This window comes from Orycteropus afer, unplaced genomic scaffold, assembly GCF_000298275.1.
Source record: "Orycteropus afer afer isolate SDZICR_OR568_19922 unplaced genomic scaffold, OryAfe1.0 scaffold00081, whole genome shotgun sequence".
Classification (NCBI taxonomy): Eukaryota; Metazoa; Chordata; class Mammalia; order Tubulidentata; family Orycteropodidae; genus Orycteropus; species Orycteropus afer.
Genome location: NW_006921668.1, coordinates 457,118 through 478,549, shown reverse-complemented (window position 1 = coordinate 478,549; position 21,432 = coordinate 457,118). Strand labels below are relative to the sequence as shown.

Sequence of the window (21,432 nt, the reverse complement as noted above, 5' to 3'; positions counted from 1 at the left end):
GAAATACTGCAACTACATGGTTTTAACAAACAGATTAGGAGGCTAGAAGTCTGAATTCAGAGTGCCAGCTCTAGGGGCTGGGTGAAGGCACCTTGACCTTTGGCTTCAGCTCTGTCTCATGTTCTAGGCCCACGGGAGCTGGAGGCATCTTCTGATTTATGCAGCTGCTAGCTGCTCAGGCTGACAAAGCCAAGGTTGGTAGGTAAAATGGCACAAAATCCCAAGATCGGTAGACAACGTGGCCGGCCACTGGTTCAAGTCCAGGAACTGGAGATGAAGACTCAGCCAAAGGCAGGATCTGTATGTGCTAAAAAACCAGAGACCTTTCCCAAAGCTCTTCCATATATATTGGACAGATCATACCCAGAAGGCACCTCCCCTTCAACTATTCAGGTGCTCACAGCAGATTCCACCATGAGGCAATTACAGGCCCATAATGGGGAATAATTACATCCAGCTGCTAAGCCGCTCAAAACCACGCCCAGCCAGGTCAACAAACAACCTTTACCACCACACTGCCCCACCGTTACAACACTGCCATGCTTGAGACCATTGTTGCATGCACTGTGTTTGTCCATCTCATTGAGTTTCTTTACCATTTTTGCTAACCCTCTATTTCACCATGCATAATATCCTTCTCCAGGGACTGATCCCTTCTGACAATGTGACCAAAGTACAAGAGACAAAGTCTGGCCATCTCATTTCTAAGGAGCGAGCATTCTGGCTGCACTTCCTCCAGGACAGATCTGTTAGTTCTTTTAGCAGTCCACGGTACTTTCAGCATTCTTTGCCAGCACCACAACTCAAAAGCATCAACTCTTCTTCGGTCTTCCTTATTCATTGTCCAGCTCTCACATGCATATGAGGCTATTGAAATTACCATGGCTGGGGTGAGGTGCACCTTAGTTCTCAAGGTGATATCTTTGCTCTTTAACACTTTAATGAGGCTTTTTGCAGCAAATTTTCCCAGGGTAATAACATTGTTTGATTTCTTGATTTTTGCTTCCATGAGCATGGATAGTGGATCCAAGTAAAAAGAGATCCTTGACAGCTTCAATCTTTTCTCCATTTATCATGATGTTACTTATTGGTCCAGTTGTAAGGATTTTTGTTTTCTTTATGTTGAATTGTAATCTATACTGAAAGGTGTAGTTTTCCATCTTCATCAGTAAGTGCTTGAAGTCCTCTTCACTTTCAGCAAGCAAGGTTGTGCCATTTGCATATCTTGGTTGTTAATGATTCTTCCTCCAATCCTGATGCCATGTTCTTCTTCATATAGTCCAGATTCTCAGATTATTTGCTCAGCATACAGATTGAATAAGTGTGATGAAAGGATACAACCCTGACACACTCCCTTCTTGATTTTAAACCATGCCGCGTCCCCTTGTTCTGTTTGAATGACAGCCTCCGGTCTATGTACAGGTTCCTCCTGAGTACAATTAAGTGTTATGGAATTCCCATTCTTTGCAATGTTATCCGTAATTTGTTATGATCCACACAGCCAAATGTCTTTGCACAGTCAATAAAACTTAAGTAAATATCTTGCTGGTATTTTTTGCTTTTAGTCAAGATCCATCTGACATCAGCAATGCTATTCCTCATTCCACATCCCATTCTGAATCTGGCTTGAATTTCTGGCAGTTTCTTATCAATATACTGCTCCAGCCATTTTTTAACAGCTTTCAGCAAAATTTCACTTGCATGTGATATTAATAATACTGTTTCATATTTTTTTTGCATTCTGTTGGATCACCTTTCTTTGGAATGAGCACAAATATGGATCTCATCCAGTCAGTTAACCAGGTAGCTGTCTTTCAGATTTCTTGGTGTAAATGAGTGAGTGCCTCTACACTGCATCCATTTGCTGAAACATCTCAATGGGTAGTTTGTCAGTTCCTGGAGCCTTGTTTCTTGCCAATTCCTTTAATACAGCTTGTACTTCTTCCTTAATTTCTTGATTAGATGCTGCCTCCTAGAATGGCTGAATGCCAGCTGATCCTCTTTGGTACAGTGGCTCTGTATTCCTTCCATCTCTGTTTATGTGGCCTGCATCATTGAACATTCTGCCCATAGAATCCTCCAATATTGTAATTTGAGGCTTGAATATTTTCTTCAGTTCTTTCTGAGTGTGTTCTTCCCTTTTGGATCTCTAACTGTTTTAATTTTAGTTCTCCATTTTGTAACATTGGCATGTGCCCCCTGATTCTGTTCCTTGAGGAAATACAAAATACTTTATATCCATTTCTAGGATAAAAGCTCTTTAGAAAATAGGAATATTTTCATTGTTGTTGTTGGTGCCTTCAAGTCAGTTCTGACTCATAGTGACCCCATGTGACAGAGTAGAGCTGCCCCATAGTGTTTTTGTGGCTGTACTGTTTATGAAAGCAGATCACAAGGTCTTTTTCCTAAGGAGCAGCTGAGTGGGTTTGAACTGCTAACCTTTATGTTAGCATTCAAGTGCTTTACCTTTATGCTTCCAGGTAAGCCTTTTTTTTTTTCTGTACCAAAAACCAAACTCATTGCCATCAAGTCAGCTCTGACTCATAGTGACCCCTCCTTGGGTTTCTGAGGCGGTATCTCTATAGAAGTAGATTGTCCAACCTTCCTTCTGAGGAGTGGCTGGTGGGTTTGAACTGCCGGCCTTCTGGTTAGCAGTCAAGTGCCTTAGGCACTATGCCATCAGAGCTCTTATATATTCTATACCAAAATAATTCTGTTTTCTTTAGCCTTATATCTGTCATGTTTTCCTACCTATAATTTTTTTTAATAACTGCTTTATTCACATACTGTGCAACTCACCCATTGAAATTTACAGTTCAGTGGTTTTCATTGTGTTCACAGAATTGTGCAACAATCACCACAATCAAGTTTAGAATATTTTTTATTAAAACAGAATTAAATCCCTGTACCCATTAGCAGTCACTCCCTATTTAACCCTATCTCAAACCTAGGCAACCACCAGTCTACTTTTGTGTCTATGAGTTTTTCTATTCTGGACATTTTATATAAATTGAATCATACAACACATGGTACTCTCTGACTGGCTTCTTTCACTAAGCACAATGATATTATGTTTCATCCATGGTATAGCATGTGTCAGTACTTCATTCTTGTTTAATGCCAAATAATATTCCATTGTGTGAATATATCATATTTATCCATTCAGCACTCCCTGCCTGACATTTGGGTTGTTACCATTTTTTTGGTGGTTGTGCAATAATGATGCTATGAGTATTTGTAGGCATGCATTTCATTTCTTTTGGATATGTGTATACCTAGGAATGGAGTTAATAGATTATATGGTTACTGTGTTTAGACTTTTTTGTGCAACTGCCAGCCTTTTTTTTTTTTTTTTTTACAAAGTGGCTGCACTGTTTTACATTCCCACAAGTAATGAGTGAGGCTCCTAATTTCTCCATATTTTCTTTAACACTTACTAGTATCTGTCTTTTTAATTATACCCATTTCCCATGGGTATGAAGTGATGTTTCATTTTGGTTTTGATTTGAATTTCCCTGATGGCTAATGATGTCGAGAATCTTTTCATGTGTTTTTGGACATTTGTATATATTCTTTGGAGAAATGTATGTTGAGAGCCTCTGTATTTTTATATAAGATTATTTGTCTTTTTACTGTTAAATTGTAGGAGTGCTTTAAATACTCTAGATACAAATCCTTTATCAGATATATGATTTGCAAAACTTTCTTCCCATTCTGTGTGTTATCTTTTCATTTTTTTTCATGCTATCCTTTGAATTACAAAGGTTTTTAATTTTCATTAAGTCCAATCTATTTTTTTCTTTTGTTGCTTGTGCTTTGGGTATCATATCAAAGAAATACTGCCTTTTTTTTTTTTTTTTTTTAAATCCATTCTAATTGTTAAGCTCTGAGACTGTCAGAATTAGACTGGTAATCATCTGCTAGCCTAGGTAATGCCTTTATCTGCACTCAGGCTAAATATAATGGAACAATGCTCATGGCACCCATGCTACTTAACTTCCATTTGTATATCTCAATTCATCTTGCCTTTTAAACATAACACAGAAAAATTGACACTTTGGCACCATACAGCTTTCTTTTAAGACATAAGTGGAATCTTACTATTTATAAATTCGTTTTTTAAGTAACTTTTATAATTGCAATAGATGCCGTATAGGTATGAGAGACCTCACGCTTTTATTCTTTATTAATATGTGCCTTTGTTAGGCCTGTTTTCCAGTTCTTCTCTGCCATCATTTTTGTAAATTTGGGCAAATCATTTCTATTTTCTGAGACTTTGTGGCTTTATCAATAAAGTAAAAATAATAATCTGTTGATCATGAGAAGTAAATGACTGTGTGTAGTAAAAACCAGTTGTCACTGAGTTGACACCAACTCATGTCAACTCTCTCTTTATATAGAACTGCATATATACATATATGCAGTTCAATTCAAATGCATCACTTCTTCTTTGAGCTTCCTTATTCTTTGTCCAGATTTCACATGCACATGAAGCAATTGAAAATACCATGGCTTGGGTCAGGTCCACCTTAGTCCTTGTTTTTGAATACTTTAAAGAGGTCTTTTGCAGCAGATTAGCCCAATGGAGTATGTCATCATTTGATTTCTTGACTGCTGCTTCCATGGGTATTGATTGTGGATCTAAATACATATATGTGTATATATACACACACATATATATATATATGTGTGTGTGTGTGTATATACATATGTAGTTCAACTCTGTCCTATAAGGTCGCTGAGTTGGAATTGACTCGATGGCATTGAGTTTGGGTTTGGTGTGTGTATATGCATGCTGTTGTTGTTTTTAGGTGCCGTCAAGTTGTTTCCAATTTGTGGAAATCCTATGCACAACAGAACAAAACACTGTCCACTCCCACACCATGCTCACGACTGGTGCTATATTTGAGCTCATTGTTGCAGCCACTCTGTCATTCCATCTTGTTGAGGGTTCCTCTTTTTTGCTGGCCCCTTACTTTACCAAGATGTCCTTCTCCAGGGACTGGTCCCTCCTGATGATATGTCTAAAGTATGTGAGTCATCCCACCATTCTCATATCTAAGGTGCATTTTGCCTGTACTTCTTCCAAGACAGATTTATTCATTCTTCTGGCAGTCCATGGTGTAGTCAGTATTCTTTGCCAACACCACAATTCAAATGCATCAGTTCTTCTTTGATCTTCTTTATTCATTGTCCAGATTTCACATGCACGTGAAACAATTGAAAATACCATGGCTTGGGTCAGGTGCACTTTAGTCCTTGTTTTTGAATACTTTAAAGAGGTCTTTTGCAGCAGATTTACCCAATGGAGTACATCATCATTTGATTTCTTGACTGCTGCTTCCATGGGTATTGATTGTGGATCTAAATGAAATCTTTGATAACTTCAATATTTTCCTAATTTATTATGATGCCATTTCTTGGTCATTCATATATACATATAGATATATTTATTTATATATATGTGTGTGTACATATATATGTGTGTGTGTATATATATATACACACACATACATATGCATATGTATATATGTCTGTTGTGTGTGTGTGTGTGTATGTATGTATATATATATCTATATATCTATATATATGCCAGAAACTCTCAGATTCTCAGAGGTAATGGACATGAGTTTTTAAATTTACTGGATTTGCTAAGTGCATAATAAAATGACTGAATAAAAACAACACCAATGCACGTACTTGTGAAATTTCACAAAGTCCAAAAGTAAACTTAGAATCTGTTCCAGAGAGAAAAGCAGGTCACATACAAAGCCTCAAGAATCACAGTGGCATTAAACTTCTGCACCAAAAGGTGTTTAACCAGTGCTTCTATATTCTGAGGAAGTTTCCAACCAGAATTAAATGTTCAACCAAATTATTAATGTAATATAAATATAGAATAATGGCATTTAAAGACACAAAATTAAAGAAAAATATTTTCTTCTGAGTCATCCTTTTTGCAAAAGCACCTGGAAAATGTGCTTCACCAAAATGAGGACATAAACTAAAAGGAAAACAAAACAAAACAAAAAAACAATTTCCAATATAGTAGAGGGACAAAGGAAATTTCCAGGTTAATAATGTGGAAAAGCACTGGGGAGGTGTGTCCAGCAAGCCTATATTGCAATCAGTCTGGATTGGGGCAGGAAGAGAGAGGGCCCCATGTAGGTAGCTTAAAAAAACAGAAAAAATTATAATTGATGAGTTATATGATGTTTGACCACATTGAGATGTTAGAGAATTAGGCAAATTAGTAATTGCTGAGACAGTTATTAATTTTATGAAAAACAATAATTACATAACATATAAAATGCATTTATACTAAAATATGTGAATCAGCTGTGAAATGTATTTACCAAGTCATAATAATCTAAGCACAGAATACTGATTTAACCCAAATTTGGGCGATAATATATTGAAAGAAGAGGGGAAGAGGTACATCTGTATAGAGATGAGTAAAAGTAAATAACACTGAAGTCTCATCTTGTAGAACAGTATGTTAGTAGAAGGATTAAGGAGTAGCAAAGCAGTAAAGCTAAAAACAATGAGTATCAATATAAATAATTTCCACTGTCTGCTTTTGGGAGTGTGGGATTCAAGGTGTGAGAGTGGGGATTATTGAATTCAGCTTTTAATTTTTAGGTTGGTAGCACAGTATTGCTTTTGAAACTTGATACAAGAATTCCTTAGATTAAAAATTAAAATGCAATTGAATCTTCCCCACCAGAAAAGAAAAATACAAAAAAAAAAAAAAAACCCTCAAACAAAACGAAAACAAAAAAACAACAACCGAGAATGTATGGAGACACAGAACATCTACCCTAGGGAGATGTACCCACCTACCCTAGGGAGATGCACCCCTTAGATCAGTCAACCATGAGATACTAGAGAGGTAGCATTTACATAGCAGGAAAGCTGGACAGACAGAATGCATAGATAAGAAGGCCACAGGGAGGGGGTAGTCACAGGGAGGAGAAGGGAGAAGAATTTTTTGTGGTTGAGGATTATAATCAGGGCCGTGAAATCAAGTGTGCATGAACTGTTGAATGTAAAACTCTGTTTTGTAAATTTGCACCCAAAGCACACTAAATAAATAAAAGGGAGAGAAAGAAATAAAAAGAGAAGCAGGAAGAAAAAAGGAACGTATGGAGACAATCATTCATACTGTTAAGTGCTACACAAATATTGAGTATTATATTATTTTGCAGAATCACTGTCATATTGACCTGACTCATGTCTCTGGTCATCCTTTTTAGCACCAGGCCATGGTTTTTACAGCCAGGTAAAATTCTTTCCTCTGTGATTTTCCCTTTAGATCTTGTGTATAATTAGGTGCTCAACCTGCCTTTCTGTCCTCTTTCCTTCTTTGTTTGGCCTCAGTTTCTTTCTGTAAAATGGGGGCAATAAACAAGATGATCTCTTAGGTTTCTCCTACTTACGTCACTGTTAAATCCAAAGCAAAGGACTATGTGCCAAGAAAAACAAGACCCAACTCCCTAATATCAAAGCAAGACAGATTGATATCTAACCTTCTAGAGTGAAGTGTTTCTTGAAGTAGTTTTGAATTAAGACTGAACAAAGAAGCCAAATCCATAATTTTTAAAAAAGAAGTTTTCCTTTGTTTGATTTTGAACCTGTGCTTATTATAATCCTATTACATAAATTATGAATTTGTAATTAGGTTGTATAGAGAAAATTTTAAGTTATATTCTTGTAACTGTTTTTGGTTTGTTTTGTGGTACCTTCCACATTTGTGTTTATCTGTATAAGACAGAGTTAATGGGGTTCTCATTGAATAACCAGAACTTATAGATAAATGTTGCTTTAACCTTGTAACCAAAATAACTTCAAAGGGTTTGGTCCGAGTATCTAGTTATCTAATGGCTGATTTAGCAATAATAAATTGTGAATAGTTCTAATTACTGTGCTTTAATTGGCTGTTAATACTGCCAACAAATTTGAGTAAGCCACAAAAGAATCAATTTAGTGCTAACATAAAGAGCCTACTTGAAACTGTCTTTCATAGTTTTGAAGTAAAAACCTAAACTGTATGAATGATTTAGTTTTATTCTCTCCACTCAGGGAGCTAACAGAATGAGAGGCCGGCTTGGAAGCATGGACAGCTTTGAACGGTCCAACAGTCTTGCTTCAGAGAAGGTATCTAATTAGAGCTCCCTTTTTTAGTACAAATTGGGAATTCAGCAAAAACCAGCACTTATATGGTAATAAGCATGCTTACTTACCTTTTTGTTTTAGTCCTTTATGGCTTTTTTAAAAAATAAATATTTGAGGCTTTGTTATTTAAGTAAATATTTTTGGAGATTGTGGCTATTAACATCTTGTTCCATTTTCAGCTGAAGCTTTCTCACACAGGGATAGAACATGTCCCTTCTAGGCTGCTGTATCCTGTGAGAATTTATCCTGTATAGAGATCTTGGAGGACAGTATTTTAGCAGTTCAAAGCCACATGAAAAGAAGCCAAGTGATGTACTTGTACATTGATCTGTTTTTTCTGTTGCTGTCTCTCCATATTAGTACCCGATTCCATTTTTTTTTTTAACCTTTTTAACTATAACATTAGACTCTTCATTATCTCATAGATAATATCCAGTAGGTTTGGTTTCCTGTTTCTTGTTCTGATAGAAACATCTAACCTAAGGCATATACAACCTATTTATTAAAAATTGGAAAAGATTAAAATATCTTTATTAAACTTTCTGTTAATGCAATTGAAGACTTAGTTAAGCTTTGATTCTAACCCATATTTATCAAGCTAAACATTTCTAAAATGCTGTTGGTTGTGGAAAGTATAAACAGCACACCTGTCTAAATGGAAAGATTTATTATGTCTACTCATGCAATATCAGATGCATTCCAGCATAGCTCACTTTTCATTCATTTCCTGTTTTTCATGTCTTTTTTAAAAAAATTACCTCAGGCAACATGTAGTTGGATAGGAACAACCACAGTAAAGGAAGATACTTACCAGGCTTTATTTTATCTTCCTGATGGTTTTGCCATGAGACTTGGACACTTAGGCAGTGTAATATCATTTTGATAGTACAGGAAACATGCAACTGATATGTCACGGAAATTAGTAGCTACATAAACACAGACTCCACCTTCTTTTGGTCATAATCTCTTTTCATTTCTGGCAACAGCAAGAGGTACAGTAGCAATAGCATTTACTATAAAGTGTCAGAGGGAAAGGATACCTTTTCTTATCACCCCTTTCTCTTTCTGGCCTATTTTTACGGATGCTGTCTTACAGCTGCTTATCAGAAGAAATGGGTTGTGGTGATACTGATTAGCCTTCAGCATGGATTGAGTAAAAAAAAAAAAAAAGTCGTGACTCAGGAGGAAGAAGAGGCCCCTGTCACTTTTGAGCTGTGTGTTTCAGCAGATCTGCCATGATCCTTGTAGGAAAGGAAAACCTCACTTCTGCTTGTTTTTTCAGGACTACTCCCCAGGAGACTCCCCACCAGGGACACCACCAGCCTCCCCACTGTCTTCTGCTTGGAACACATTCCCTGAAGAGGATTCTGACTCCCCACAGTTCCGAAGACGGGCACACACATTCAGCCACCCACCTTCAAGCACAAAGAGAAAACTGAATCTGCAAGACGGGAGGGCACATGGTGTCCGCTCCCCTCTTCTGAGGCAGAGTTCCAGCGAACAGTGCAGGTGAGTCTGAACCTCTCTCCAGAATATGAAATAAAGTTGTCCTGTCACTCTTTTTTGATCATCACGGAGTAAACATTTATCATGACTTTATGTTCTAGCCAACTTTAGTACTCAGAAAGACCATCATAAAAATCAATTATAAAAACTTCAGTTACTAGGAAAGAAGACAAGATTTAAGGCAGACCTAAAAAAAAGCATTGAAGTAGTTTTGATGGAATGTCCTTCTCTCCTTTCTTCAGAAAAAAGAAAAAAAAATTGTCATGCCAATTGTTTTATCTGAAAACCTGCTGACAACACTAGCTAGTCAGTGTCTTCTGGATGATGGCTGTAAAGAAACTAAGATGAGAATTCTAAAGTAACAGGACAGTAAAACTTCTTGTTACCCTAAATAATTAGCTTACAATATCAATGTTAAAAAATCACCTAAATCAACTTCATACGGAGGATGGTATTTGGCTGTATTTTATTACATAATAAATTAAAGCAAAATATGAAAATTGTTTAAAGATTTCTCTAGAACAAAGTGATACCAGTAAAGGAATATATGCATGTTGTAATTGACAGGAAGTGTCCAGTAGAAATTACCTTCCATGTTACATAAAAAATAATATAACAAAATTATTTGAGATTTAGTGAGATGTAGTTAAAGGTGTGGCAAACCTGGAATTGTAGCATAATTATATCCAATAACTGATTTTATTTTTCCTCCTCATCTATGAGTTTGATATAAGATACAGGATTCTGATAAGAATGTCAATTGGAGAAAAATATGGAACTCTAAGTAAAAAGAGAAGGATGATTTATTAAATGTTATCAAATGTCCCAGAATTTCCTTTAAGGATACAGTTTTATCTTCAGCTGTTTTCTGAATGATTTGATATGAAAAATAAAATATTTAGGATATATAAAAAGAAAATAAGTCAACAGAATTAAATATTCCTAAAGCTTCCTTTTGGGAAAGTGATAATTAAGTATTCATAATGATTTTTTTTGATCCCTACATTTATATTTTCAAAAGCCATAAAAACCAAGCTTACTTCCATCGAGTCGGATCCTACTCACACACCTACTCCTTGGGTTTCTGAAGCCGTATCACTAGGGAAGTAGATCACCCTATCTTCCTTCTGAGGAGTGGCTGGTGGGTTTGAACCACCAGCCTTCTGGTTAGCAATCAAATGCCTTAGGCACTATGCTACCAGAGCTCCCACATTTATATTTATATCAGGCAATAAATCTCATCTTTCCTAGGAAAAATATTTTCAGTAATTTAATACATCGCTTGTTTTAGACTATAAGTGATGTCCTTATTTTTCTCTTTTTTCTTCTCTACCAGATGCGTTTTATAATACATCAAGTCAAACAATTTCTATCAGTATATGAAGATATTGTTTGCATTATTGTAAAACTTGCTAGGAAAGGATTCTTCTTAAAAATAGATGTCTGGATAAAGCTATAGGCAGCACAATCCATCAGCTTTCAGCAAAGGACATGGACATTAATGTTAAACTTATGATATTATAATGATTTCCAATAACTAGATGTGTGGATCTTGAATTTTTCGGAAGGTTTATATCTTTAAAATAATTAAGTCTTTGAACTACTGATAATCAGGTTTTCCTTCTGGAACTTGTTTCCTGTAATTATTTGTGCTCCCCCCACCCTTTATTTTCCTTGAAGTGCCTTTTGCATGTAAAAACAAACAACTTTTTGTCATTAAATTGTTTTTAAAATTTTTAGAGACAAATACATCTGGTTAGACGTATTGCCTAGATAAGGAGTTCAATGTGTGAAAGAGTGACACTAGGCTATAATCATCTAGAGAAGTGCATGTTCCTTTTTTTTTTTTTTCCCCAAATAAGATCCAGCCCTGATCCTTTCAAAGAAAGATTAAATTAATAGCAAGAACCTGTCTATATGCTTTTTCATAGTGAATGAAGATTTTGCCGAACTGTAAATTAAGACAAATTTGCTGTATTTTCTGTACTCAGCCCTCTTCCATCAGTTCGTGGCATGCACAAGGAGAGTATTTCTTCCTCCAGTCTTCCAAGTCTTCACACTTCCTTCTCTGCCCCTTCCTTCTCTGCCCCCTCTTTCCTGAAAAGCTTTTACCAGAATTCAGGTAGACTGTCCCCACAGTATGAAAATGAAATCAGGTGAGATCAGTGTCCTGTTTTTGCAAAGCAAAAATTTTTTGCAATGATATACTGATATGTTACTAACAAGTGGCTGATTAATTTTGGAGTGACATTTATGCATCCTTATGTTGTACTTGTTCTAATCTGTTTCTAATATTGGTTTCAATTCTAATTAATTTTATTAAGAGAAGTTTTCAAACCAGTGCTTTCAAAACTTTTTGATAACATAGTTATCTTACTTTTTGATTTATGAGTGTTTTTCTTTTCCTCCTCTTTGTTTCTTTCCTTTGAATCTTGAAGTTTAAGCTTTGTTCTGTTTGAAACAAGACCTGGAGCTAACACACACTAAGCAAGCATTCCTTGATCATACTGTTTCCATTGACCTCCTTGGCTGTATCTCATGGAACCCAAAAGCCACTCATTTAAACAACTTCGCTGAAGTGAAGGATCCAATTATCTTTATTATTAAGTATAATGATCATTTCCTAAACATTTCTTTGCTATTTCTATGATGTCAGTATACTTTTCTGAATCTTAATGGAAGTCACACAATGATTACAGGATCATGTTGAAACCAACACTTTCAGATAGCATGAGGGATCTCTTTGAATCCTGTAGAAATTTTATTTTGCTTTGTTTTTATGCTCATTATTGATAATATAGACATATTAAATTGTATTTAATATATAGACTATTAAATAGTATTTAATCATATGTGCCATCTAGTCAGACCCGACTCACAGCAACTCCTCCTTGGGTTTCTGAGGCAGTATCACTACAGAAGTAGATTGCCCAACCTTCCTTCCGAGGGTGGCTGGTGGGTTTGAACCACCAGCCTTCTGGTTAGCAGACACCAGGAAAGATAATATTGGATTAATATAATTTTAAATATGAGCACTTCTCTCTGAATGAGTACAAAGTCATACTCAAATATTAAATTTTATTTTCAATGAAGTAAGTTGATGAAGAATTGACTATATAGGTTTTTTAGGGTTCTGATCAAAGCCACAATAGATGAACCATGATATAATTGGAGAAAAATGTGGAACAGAACTCAAATTCTTAAAAAGTCCAGACTTACTGGACCAATTGACTCCCTGTGACTATCACCTCAAGACACTCTTTAAATCTTGAATTGCAACTTTCCCCTGAGGTCACCTTTTATCAAAATTACATATTGGCACACAAAATAAAGGATATTTCCCATGAGTACAGTGCTCCATTTAAAAATAATGTATATGTAATCAAAAAGTCAACTATTACTCTACACCAAAAAATGAGAAAATAAGGGGGTATAGAAACTGGAGCACTGGAAATGGAATAACCAGAACACAATTAAAGAGAGTGTTGACACATTGTGGACAAAAAATATAACTAACGTCACTGAACAATTTGTATAGAAATTGTCAAATGAGAACCTATTTTGCCTTGTAAACTTTCAACATAAACACAGTAAAATATTTTAAAAATAGTTTTTTCAAGGACAGCTTTTATAGTAGGAAGTTAACCACAAAAATAGTATAATGCATATTGGGTGGTACAAACAGTTATGCACTTGACTACTAACTCAGAGGTTAGTGGTTCAGACCCATCCAGAAATGCCTTGGAAGAAAGGACTGGTTTTCTGCATCTGAAAGGTCACAGCCTTGAAAGCCCGAAGGAACACAGTTCAGTTCTACTCTGAAATGCATAGTGTCACTTTGAGTCAGAATTGACTCTATGACAACTGGACATTTTTGGGGGATGTTTATAGTATTACCTACAGTTCAGTTCTACTCTGAAATGCATAGTGTCACTTTGAGTCAGAATCAACTCTATGACAACTGGACATTTTGGGGGATGTTTATAGTATTACCTATCACCAAAAAGACAACACTTTAAATCAAAATCATTTGTAGTTTCTTCTTGCTATGTTATCATTAGTATCTGGAGAATCTAGATTCCTTCTTGAAACAGAATTATGCCTAAAGTGGCAAATAAAAGGTCAAAGGTTAGCTGTGAATAATATGTAGGTTATAAAAACTGTGACTTTTTTTTTTAAGTCTTTATAAAATTTAATATGAGATCATAACATTTGTCTTCAGTAGTTTTTGCTTAGTTGTATGCATTATTCTTGCTAATACCTTCCCATGGCCCTCTGTCTTAGGCTGTGTTCTCTAGAGAAGCAAAACCAGTGAAGCTTTATATGTAGAGAGAGAGAGAGACATAAATTTATCTCAGGGAAATGGCTCATGCAGTTGTAGAGGCTGGCAAGTTCTAAGTATGTGGATCAAATGTCAAGTTAGAGACTTCTGACTCATGCAGCTGTAGGGGCTGACAAACTCAAGATTGGCAGGCAGTATAGCAGGCTGCTGCAGAGGTGAATCCAAGATTGGCAGGTAGCATAGCTGACTTTTGGCTCATGGGCTGTGAAGGCAACAAACAATACCCAAATCAGTAGGCAACACATAGGCCACACACCTATATGTGTTTCTTTATTCTAATCCATTTATGAAAAGGTTGTTCACATCATGTCCCTTTACTCTTAATACTTTTAATATGTATTTCCCAAGAACGAGGATATTCAAGAGCATGGTTTTAATTCAGTGATTTCTGAACTCTACATCTCTGATTATCACTTGTTTCAGAGTGAACATCATATGCATGCAGTTACCACGTTCATAGTTATCCAGTGCTGCTATAAGAGAAACACCACAGGTGAATGATTGTAACAAACCAAAATTTATTCAGTCACAGTTTAGGAGGCTAGAAGTCAGAATTCAGAGCACCGACTCTAGGGGAAGGCTTTCTCTGTGTCTTTGGGTCCTAAGAGGATCCCAGGGCAGGGACCCTGTGTCCAAAGGAAAGGACAAGCTCTACTCTTCTTTCCTGGTAGTAGTAGGTCCCCCTTTCTTTGTTCCTTCTCCCTCCTGTAAGATAAAAGGTATCCAGGGAAACTCCATTTAAATCAGATCAGTCTTTGAAAGGATTAAGGGCAGCGCATCCCGCCCTAATCCTTTCACGACTCATTGGCTATTGCATCGGATCGCATCATGGGGGGATCATTACATAACTGCCAAGCCACTGATAATCATGGCCCAGCTAAGCTGACATATATTCTGGAGGGACACATTCCATCTATGATACCATGATATGTGGAACTATTCAGAATAATGAAAGGAGGAGGTTCATGATACTATAATTATAATTTTATTTTCAGTAGGTGCCTAATAATCATAGTAGTTGCATAGAATGGATCTTTAAATATGTATAGTCAAGTAAGGTATAGGGTAGATTAGGGCATAGCCTAGCAAATATTACTTTTTAAAAGTAGTTACTTTTTTAAATTTGAAATTTAAAATTCAGGTGAGGCATCCTTCTCCAGGGCCACTATCTGAATTATTAAAAACATGTTAGGTTACTGTTTCTGAGGAGCATGAAATAAAATAGCAAAGATCTTTTTTAATTCTGTGATTTGTTAATTAATGGGTTCATTTACGTTACACAGCATTGAAATGATAAGGGGGGTTACTAAACATATTTTTCAGTTTTACCTTATTTTAAAATAATTTTTTAAAATGTAGTATTTAGTGGCTACATCTATAGTTGTATATGATATAGTATAATTTAATGACATCCATTTATCAAATATACCTTCTTTTTTCTGTCAACAGGCATTTTGTTATTCCTCATATTTGTGTCTCAGGTTTTAAGCCTATATGTAAAAAATTATCTGTATGGAAGTTCTTTGGTCAAAAATAAATGATAGTTGTTACTTTTATTCACTTATAAAACTTTATAATGAGAAAATAAGACTTTGCTAATGAAGTACTTTGTAGCACAGTTTTGGTTCACTGATAAAAGTAATATAATTATTTATTATGTTTCATTATTCACATAACTTGAACTATGAATTATTGATGACTTATGAAAATGCCTTTTTATTCTAAATCCTGATTTTGACATGTAACTCTCTGTGTGTGCTAATGCCATCCTTTGTTTCCTGTTGTACTAGACAGGACACTGCCTCAGAATCAAGGTGATTATAGGTCTAATTAATTTAACTAAACAGTTCACAAAGTCTTCCAACTGAATTTTTCGATTAGTTTAAAAAGCATTTTTCGTTGTCTCCTGATTGCATGCCATCATTGCAGATGCTGTGAGTGTTATATAGTAGGGAAAATGTGACCTGGTGTAATTAAAGATCAGGAATGACCATTGCAAACAAAAATCCTGTTTCTACTCTATTCCGTGTTGATATTTGCTTAGAACTGTGCTGTGACCACCAATCAAAGCCTGATGCTCATTTTGAATTAATGGAAGTGAATTTTTGTTATTTTGGAGGTAGGTATGAGGACATTTTTCCAAATTCCAAGAAGATACAGAAATGAGTGCTTGGCCACCATTACTGAACATTTTGATAAAACATTATATAACAGAATCCTGATCAAAAGGGGAAAAATGCAGAACAGAATTTCAAATTTTCATTGACTCCAGACTTCCTGGAGCCTTGAAACTATTGCCATAAGATAATCTTTAAACCTTAAACTAGAATATCCTCTGATGTCTTCTTAAAATTAAGTAACGTTGTTGTTGTTGTTATGTACCATCGAGTCGGACCCAACTCATAGTGACCCCTCCTTGGGTTTCCGAGGCAGTATCACTACGGAAGTAGATTGCCCCATCTTCCTTCCAGTTTGTTGTAGCTAATAAAAAATGTCTGCCTTGAGCAATACGCTCTTTTAAGAACCATCTTTTTGGGATCAAAGTGACAAGATTAGATAGAAACCTTAGGAGACAATGAGTTTATGTTTATAGGGAAGAAATAACTTAAAAGAGGAGAATGGTTGTACAACGCAAAGAATGTAATCAGTGTCGCTAAATAGTCCATGTTGAAACTTGAGTGAATTAGTGTATGTTTTACTGTATATATTCTCAACAATAATGACAAAATGAATAGAATTTGTTAGAATCATTTACAACCAGATCAATGCAATAAAACACTTATCCTTAAGAAAAAGAAGTTCACCCTAAAAGAAAGATATGTCTTAAAATCAAATCTGATTCTTATCTGAAGAGGATTATTAATAATTTCTATTCATTTAAATTTTTGTCACTTTGGCCACTTTGAGACGCTAAGATAAGGCCTTTTGACCACTGCCTGGATGCAGGAAAGCACCTAGTTTCTTACTGTGGAAGTCTGGCCACATCTGTGATGACATCTCTTTCCCTTGACCCATGTGCTTTTTGTGGTCAGCGTCCACAATTACTGCTGAATAAGTTACCAGCAAGTGGTTATTTTCTGCTTTGCTACAGTTTCCACATTTGGTCAGATGAGCTTAATGGAAAACAGTCCTATCCATCCTGCTAGTTAGGCCACTAATAATTTAGATTTCTTTCTAGCTGGAGTGAAAACAGAGCATGAAAGTTAGAACTAGAATGAGGTATTCCAGGAGAAAAAAGTTCTCAGAAAATTATTTTGGCCACATTGATAAGATTTTTAAAGTGACTTTTTTGAGACTTGTAATTGAGCTACACTTTCTTTTTTTTTTTTTCTTTCTGATTAGGTGTAAGATCATTTTCTTTTTTTAAAAAAACCAACTTCTCAACTATTTTAAAGAACCCAATGGAAATGCTATTTTTGCCTTTTGCCCTTTCAAATTCTTCTGCAGGCATAGCGTGAGGTCTGTTTGTTTCCTTGTTGGAGATCATCTGGTTTATAATTTCCTGATTTTATGTATGGTTAGATTGAACCCAGAGAGGTTTAGTATCTTGTTTGATGTCATTTTCTGTATTGTAAGTTATAAGAATCAAAGTAAGAAAATGATCTACGCAGAGATATTTTTAAATCTGATATGTAGAACTTAAGTTTTTTGAAAAGAAATCTACATTCAGTGTAGAGTTTAGGGAGGGGAAAATAAAAACCTCTTTGTTCTTCTCATTCTTTTGTTTTTCAATATTGTTCCACTGACTAATCTACTATTGACTCATAGCTCAGATAGTATGTATCATTTCCACTAGAAAAGTTCAATTTAGATTTTATTTTCTAATTAGAAAATATTTTGGTAGGAGGACAGATGTGTATGTACTCAGTTAAGAACCAGAACTTCCATAAATGATTAATGTACCTGGTATAATTATGAGCTAAATTGTACTGTAGATCCTATAGGAGTAAGTCAAAGTTTCATTATGATGTTGTTTTGTGTAGCTTTTCTTGAGACATTTACAAAGAACAATCTTTTTCAGCCTTTTCTTAGGTAGATGGGATCTCTGGTGGCATAGTGCCTGTGGCATTTGACTGCTAACGAGAAGGCTGGGCGTTCAAACCCACCAGCCACTCCTAGGAGGGAAGGTTGGGCAATCTATTTCCATAGTGATACTGCCTTGGAAACCCAAGCAGGGGCCACTATGAGTTGAATCCGGCTCAACAGCAGTGAGTTTGGGTTATTAAGGAGATGTTATCATATTCATCAAGTCTTGTGATTTATCTTGAGCTGTAATCCATTATGATTAGTTGTAGATTTAGCCAAATTGTGTAATCATTTATTTGGACCATAGAGTAGTTTTGAGATGGGTGCTAGGGAGCTGAGGAAAGGTGGCTATTTAGCAGGATAACACCTTTTTAAACTAATCCTGGCAGAGAGTTTACATTTGTGAAAAGAGTGTCTATGATGTCCTGAAGGAAAATAAGACCACATCATTTTCAAAGTTGAGTTTCTGTAAATGGTTGCTAATACACCTCCATTCTGTATAATTTCCAATGAATTCTTATTAAAGTAGACAAGAATGCATTCAAATTCTGTGTCAACATAAATGTAATGTTAATTTAATAGTTGATATGGTGAAAAGCTATTTTGAAGCTTTAGGGGATTCATATCATATCCTCAGCTTTTAATCGAGGCAGTCTTTGAAAAGACTTGCAGAAAAAAAAAACTCCCAGCCTACATGGTGGCAAACACAACATGGGCTGTTTCCTTCCCTTATAAAGTCCTCACAAATTCAGTTCTTGATTAATTGGTGGCTGGTAACAGAAAGTATATATAGAGAGAATACTTAAAGAAAACAGAAAGCTACCTTCCGTTCCATTCCAACTCATGGCAACCCTATGTCGATTAGAACAGAACTGTGCTCCATAGAACTGTCAATAACTGACTTTTCCAGAATGAGGCATCTCTATGTGGATGTGAACCTCCAACCTTTTGGTTAACAGTCGAGTATGTTAACCATTTGTATCTCCAACCAAAACCAAACTCAATGCCATCGAGTCAATTACGACTCATAGCAACCCCTCTTTGGGTTTCTGAGGTGGTGGTGTCTCTACAGAAGTAGATTGCCCAGTCTTCCTTCTGAGGAGTGGCTGGTGAGTTCGAACCACCAGCTTTCTGGTTAGCAGTCAAATGCCTTAGGCACTGCGCCACCAGAGCTCCCTTTGTACCACCAGGGACTCCAATATATATAATATATAAACACATAAATGGATGGGAGGTCTCCAAGCTGTACGCCTTCCTAGTCATCCATTTTGAATTTCATAAATTTCTGATAGAGGTAATGCTGGCACAGAATACTTTTCCTGAATATGTCTCTTGGGGGAAAAATTATAATGTACATATTTCAAACAAGGTAGATAAGAAGGTGGAGAAAGATTATATGAAAATAGAATGGAATGGTTATAACTGCTTTTATCATTTAAAAATGTAGAGGTGATCAATATGCTAATGTATGTATTCCAGCATATTAATGTGTTTTTGATTTGGTCCTTTTATTTAAAAATAAAACAATATGTATGTTTTGTAATGCAATTTTTTCAAAAGCAAAGAAAAAGAAATGAGGCATTTACATAAATACAGCACCTCATAATACTGTGAAATTATTTCCCTACTGAAATAAATGAAATTTTCCATTGAAAAATGGAAAGAGAAGTACTGACCAGAATAATTAATGCTAATTAGAGATTAATTTTCCACCAGAAATACAAAGGATGCCAGGATTCATGACTATAGGTCCACAGAAACATGAGCTTTGCTTTTGTGGTCCTATACACACACTTCAGTTCAACTAATGCACAGAGTATTTATTTACATTGACATTTTAACCTGTGGTGTATATGGGTTTGGATGCTTGGATTTGAATTCTGGTCCCTCTGTTATCTGTGTGGCCATGGGCAAGTTACTTAACTTCTTTGTACCTCAGTTTTTTCACTACAAATGGGAAGCTATATAGAAACCTTAATATTTTTTAACCTCACCTGTCCAATCTTATTTTGTCACAACATTATTCCTTAAGAAATCAGCTAACAATAATCCCAAGGTCAACTGTTCTACCTTTATTCAGATTACTTTTTCCAGTGGTCCAGCTATTTTGACAGCTAACAGTTTGGAGACGGATCTTCACAGTCCCAAGCAGTGAGCAGCTGTCTTTATCTGCCTATTGTATAAGAGCTATAAGAAGCACTTGTTTGTGAGCCTTTTCTGGAATGTTCACATTGGTTAGAATAAACTAGTAATTTTAGTTCTTTAGAAGAGTACAAGTCTATTGCTTAAGCAGTCGTTACTCCTTCTACCAGTACTTATATTCCTCAGGTTAGGACTTGGAATGCTTGGCTACTATGGAATAAGTAGAAACAGCTGAGCTTCTCTGGGCTAGGCTGCAGCCTGGATTGTGTTTTCCCAGGCTGTGGTCACCCTGGCAAGGGGAGGCACCTGGTGATGCACTGCTCCATGCTGCCTGTGGCTCATGCTTGCCTATGGCAGAACTTGTGAATGGCTTGTGCTTCCATTTCATTGCAAAGCATCACGCTGTGCAGTTCTCCTTACAAGTTATGTTTTTATTATTATTTACTACAGCGATGGAGAGGGGAGAAAAAGGACCTCGTCAACCTGCAGCAATGAGTCCCTAAGTGCTGGAGGAACCCCTGTCACTCCTCGCCGAATTTCTTGGCGGCAGCGCATTTTCCTCAGGGTTGCTTCTCCCATGAACAGATCTCCCTCAGCAATGCAGCAGCAAGGTCTGTGTGGTACTCACTAAAGAATTATTTTCTAAAAGTATCATAAGTTAGGGAGTAGAATACAAATGCTTAATGTCTAAAAATGTTTAAGTGATTGCAGTAGAGATAAAACTTCATCTTCTATATGTATAATAAGTGTATAAGTTCTCAGGTATCATTAAAACACAAAAGACATTTGGTAAAAGTTTGTTGAATGAATGAAGAAGCCTGTTTTGATGCCTACTCCATAGTGTATAGGGAACTATGATAGGGAAGAAGTAGGATATCTTTTTAACAGTAGAATAGCAGTATACTCTTCTACAAGAGTCACACATAAAACAAAGTGACAAAAAAATGTTGAACAATAAAGAAATGAATAAGGATATACTAGGCAAATCTAAGGCAAAAGAGACAAGGCTCCTTTTGCATATTAGATCTATAAGAAATTAAAGTGAAAGCATCAAAATAGGCAAAGTAAGTATTACAATAAACATAAAGATAAAATGTTCATGAGATCATGTAATTTTTATTTATTTATTTATTTATAATGTTATATTTTCTGTATGTCCTTTATTTATTTATTTTTATTTGGGTGAAGATTTACAGAGCAAATTCACTTTCCATACAGCAGTTCACATATACTTTGTCTCA

The 21,432-nt window shown here is 35.8% G+C and overlaps 1 protein-coding gene across 1 annotated transcript in view; it reads left to right on the top strand.

The window, feature by feature from the left end:
• The window catches only part of TBC1D4 (TBC1 domain family member 4), a 305,464-nt gene that overhangs the window by 223,303 nt on the left and 60,729 nt on the right, over nucleotides 1-21,432 (top strand). Inside the window, exons 9-13 of the mRNA XM_007941498.1 lie at nucleotides 8,083-8,157; nucleotides 9,458-9,684; nucleotides 11,673-11,837; nucleotides 15,814-15,837; nucleotides 20,642-20,802. Coding sequence (XP_007939689.1) covers nucleotides 8,083-8,157; nucleotides 9,458-9,684; nucleotides 11,673-11,837; nucleotides 15,814-15,837; nucleotides 20,642-20,802 — 652 coding nt within the window. The remainder of the gene's footprint in view (nucleotides 1-8,082; nucleotides 8,158-9,457; nucleotides 9,685-11,672; nucleotides 11,838-15,813; nucleotides 15,838-20,641; nucleotides 20,803-21,432) is intronic.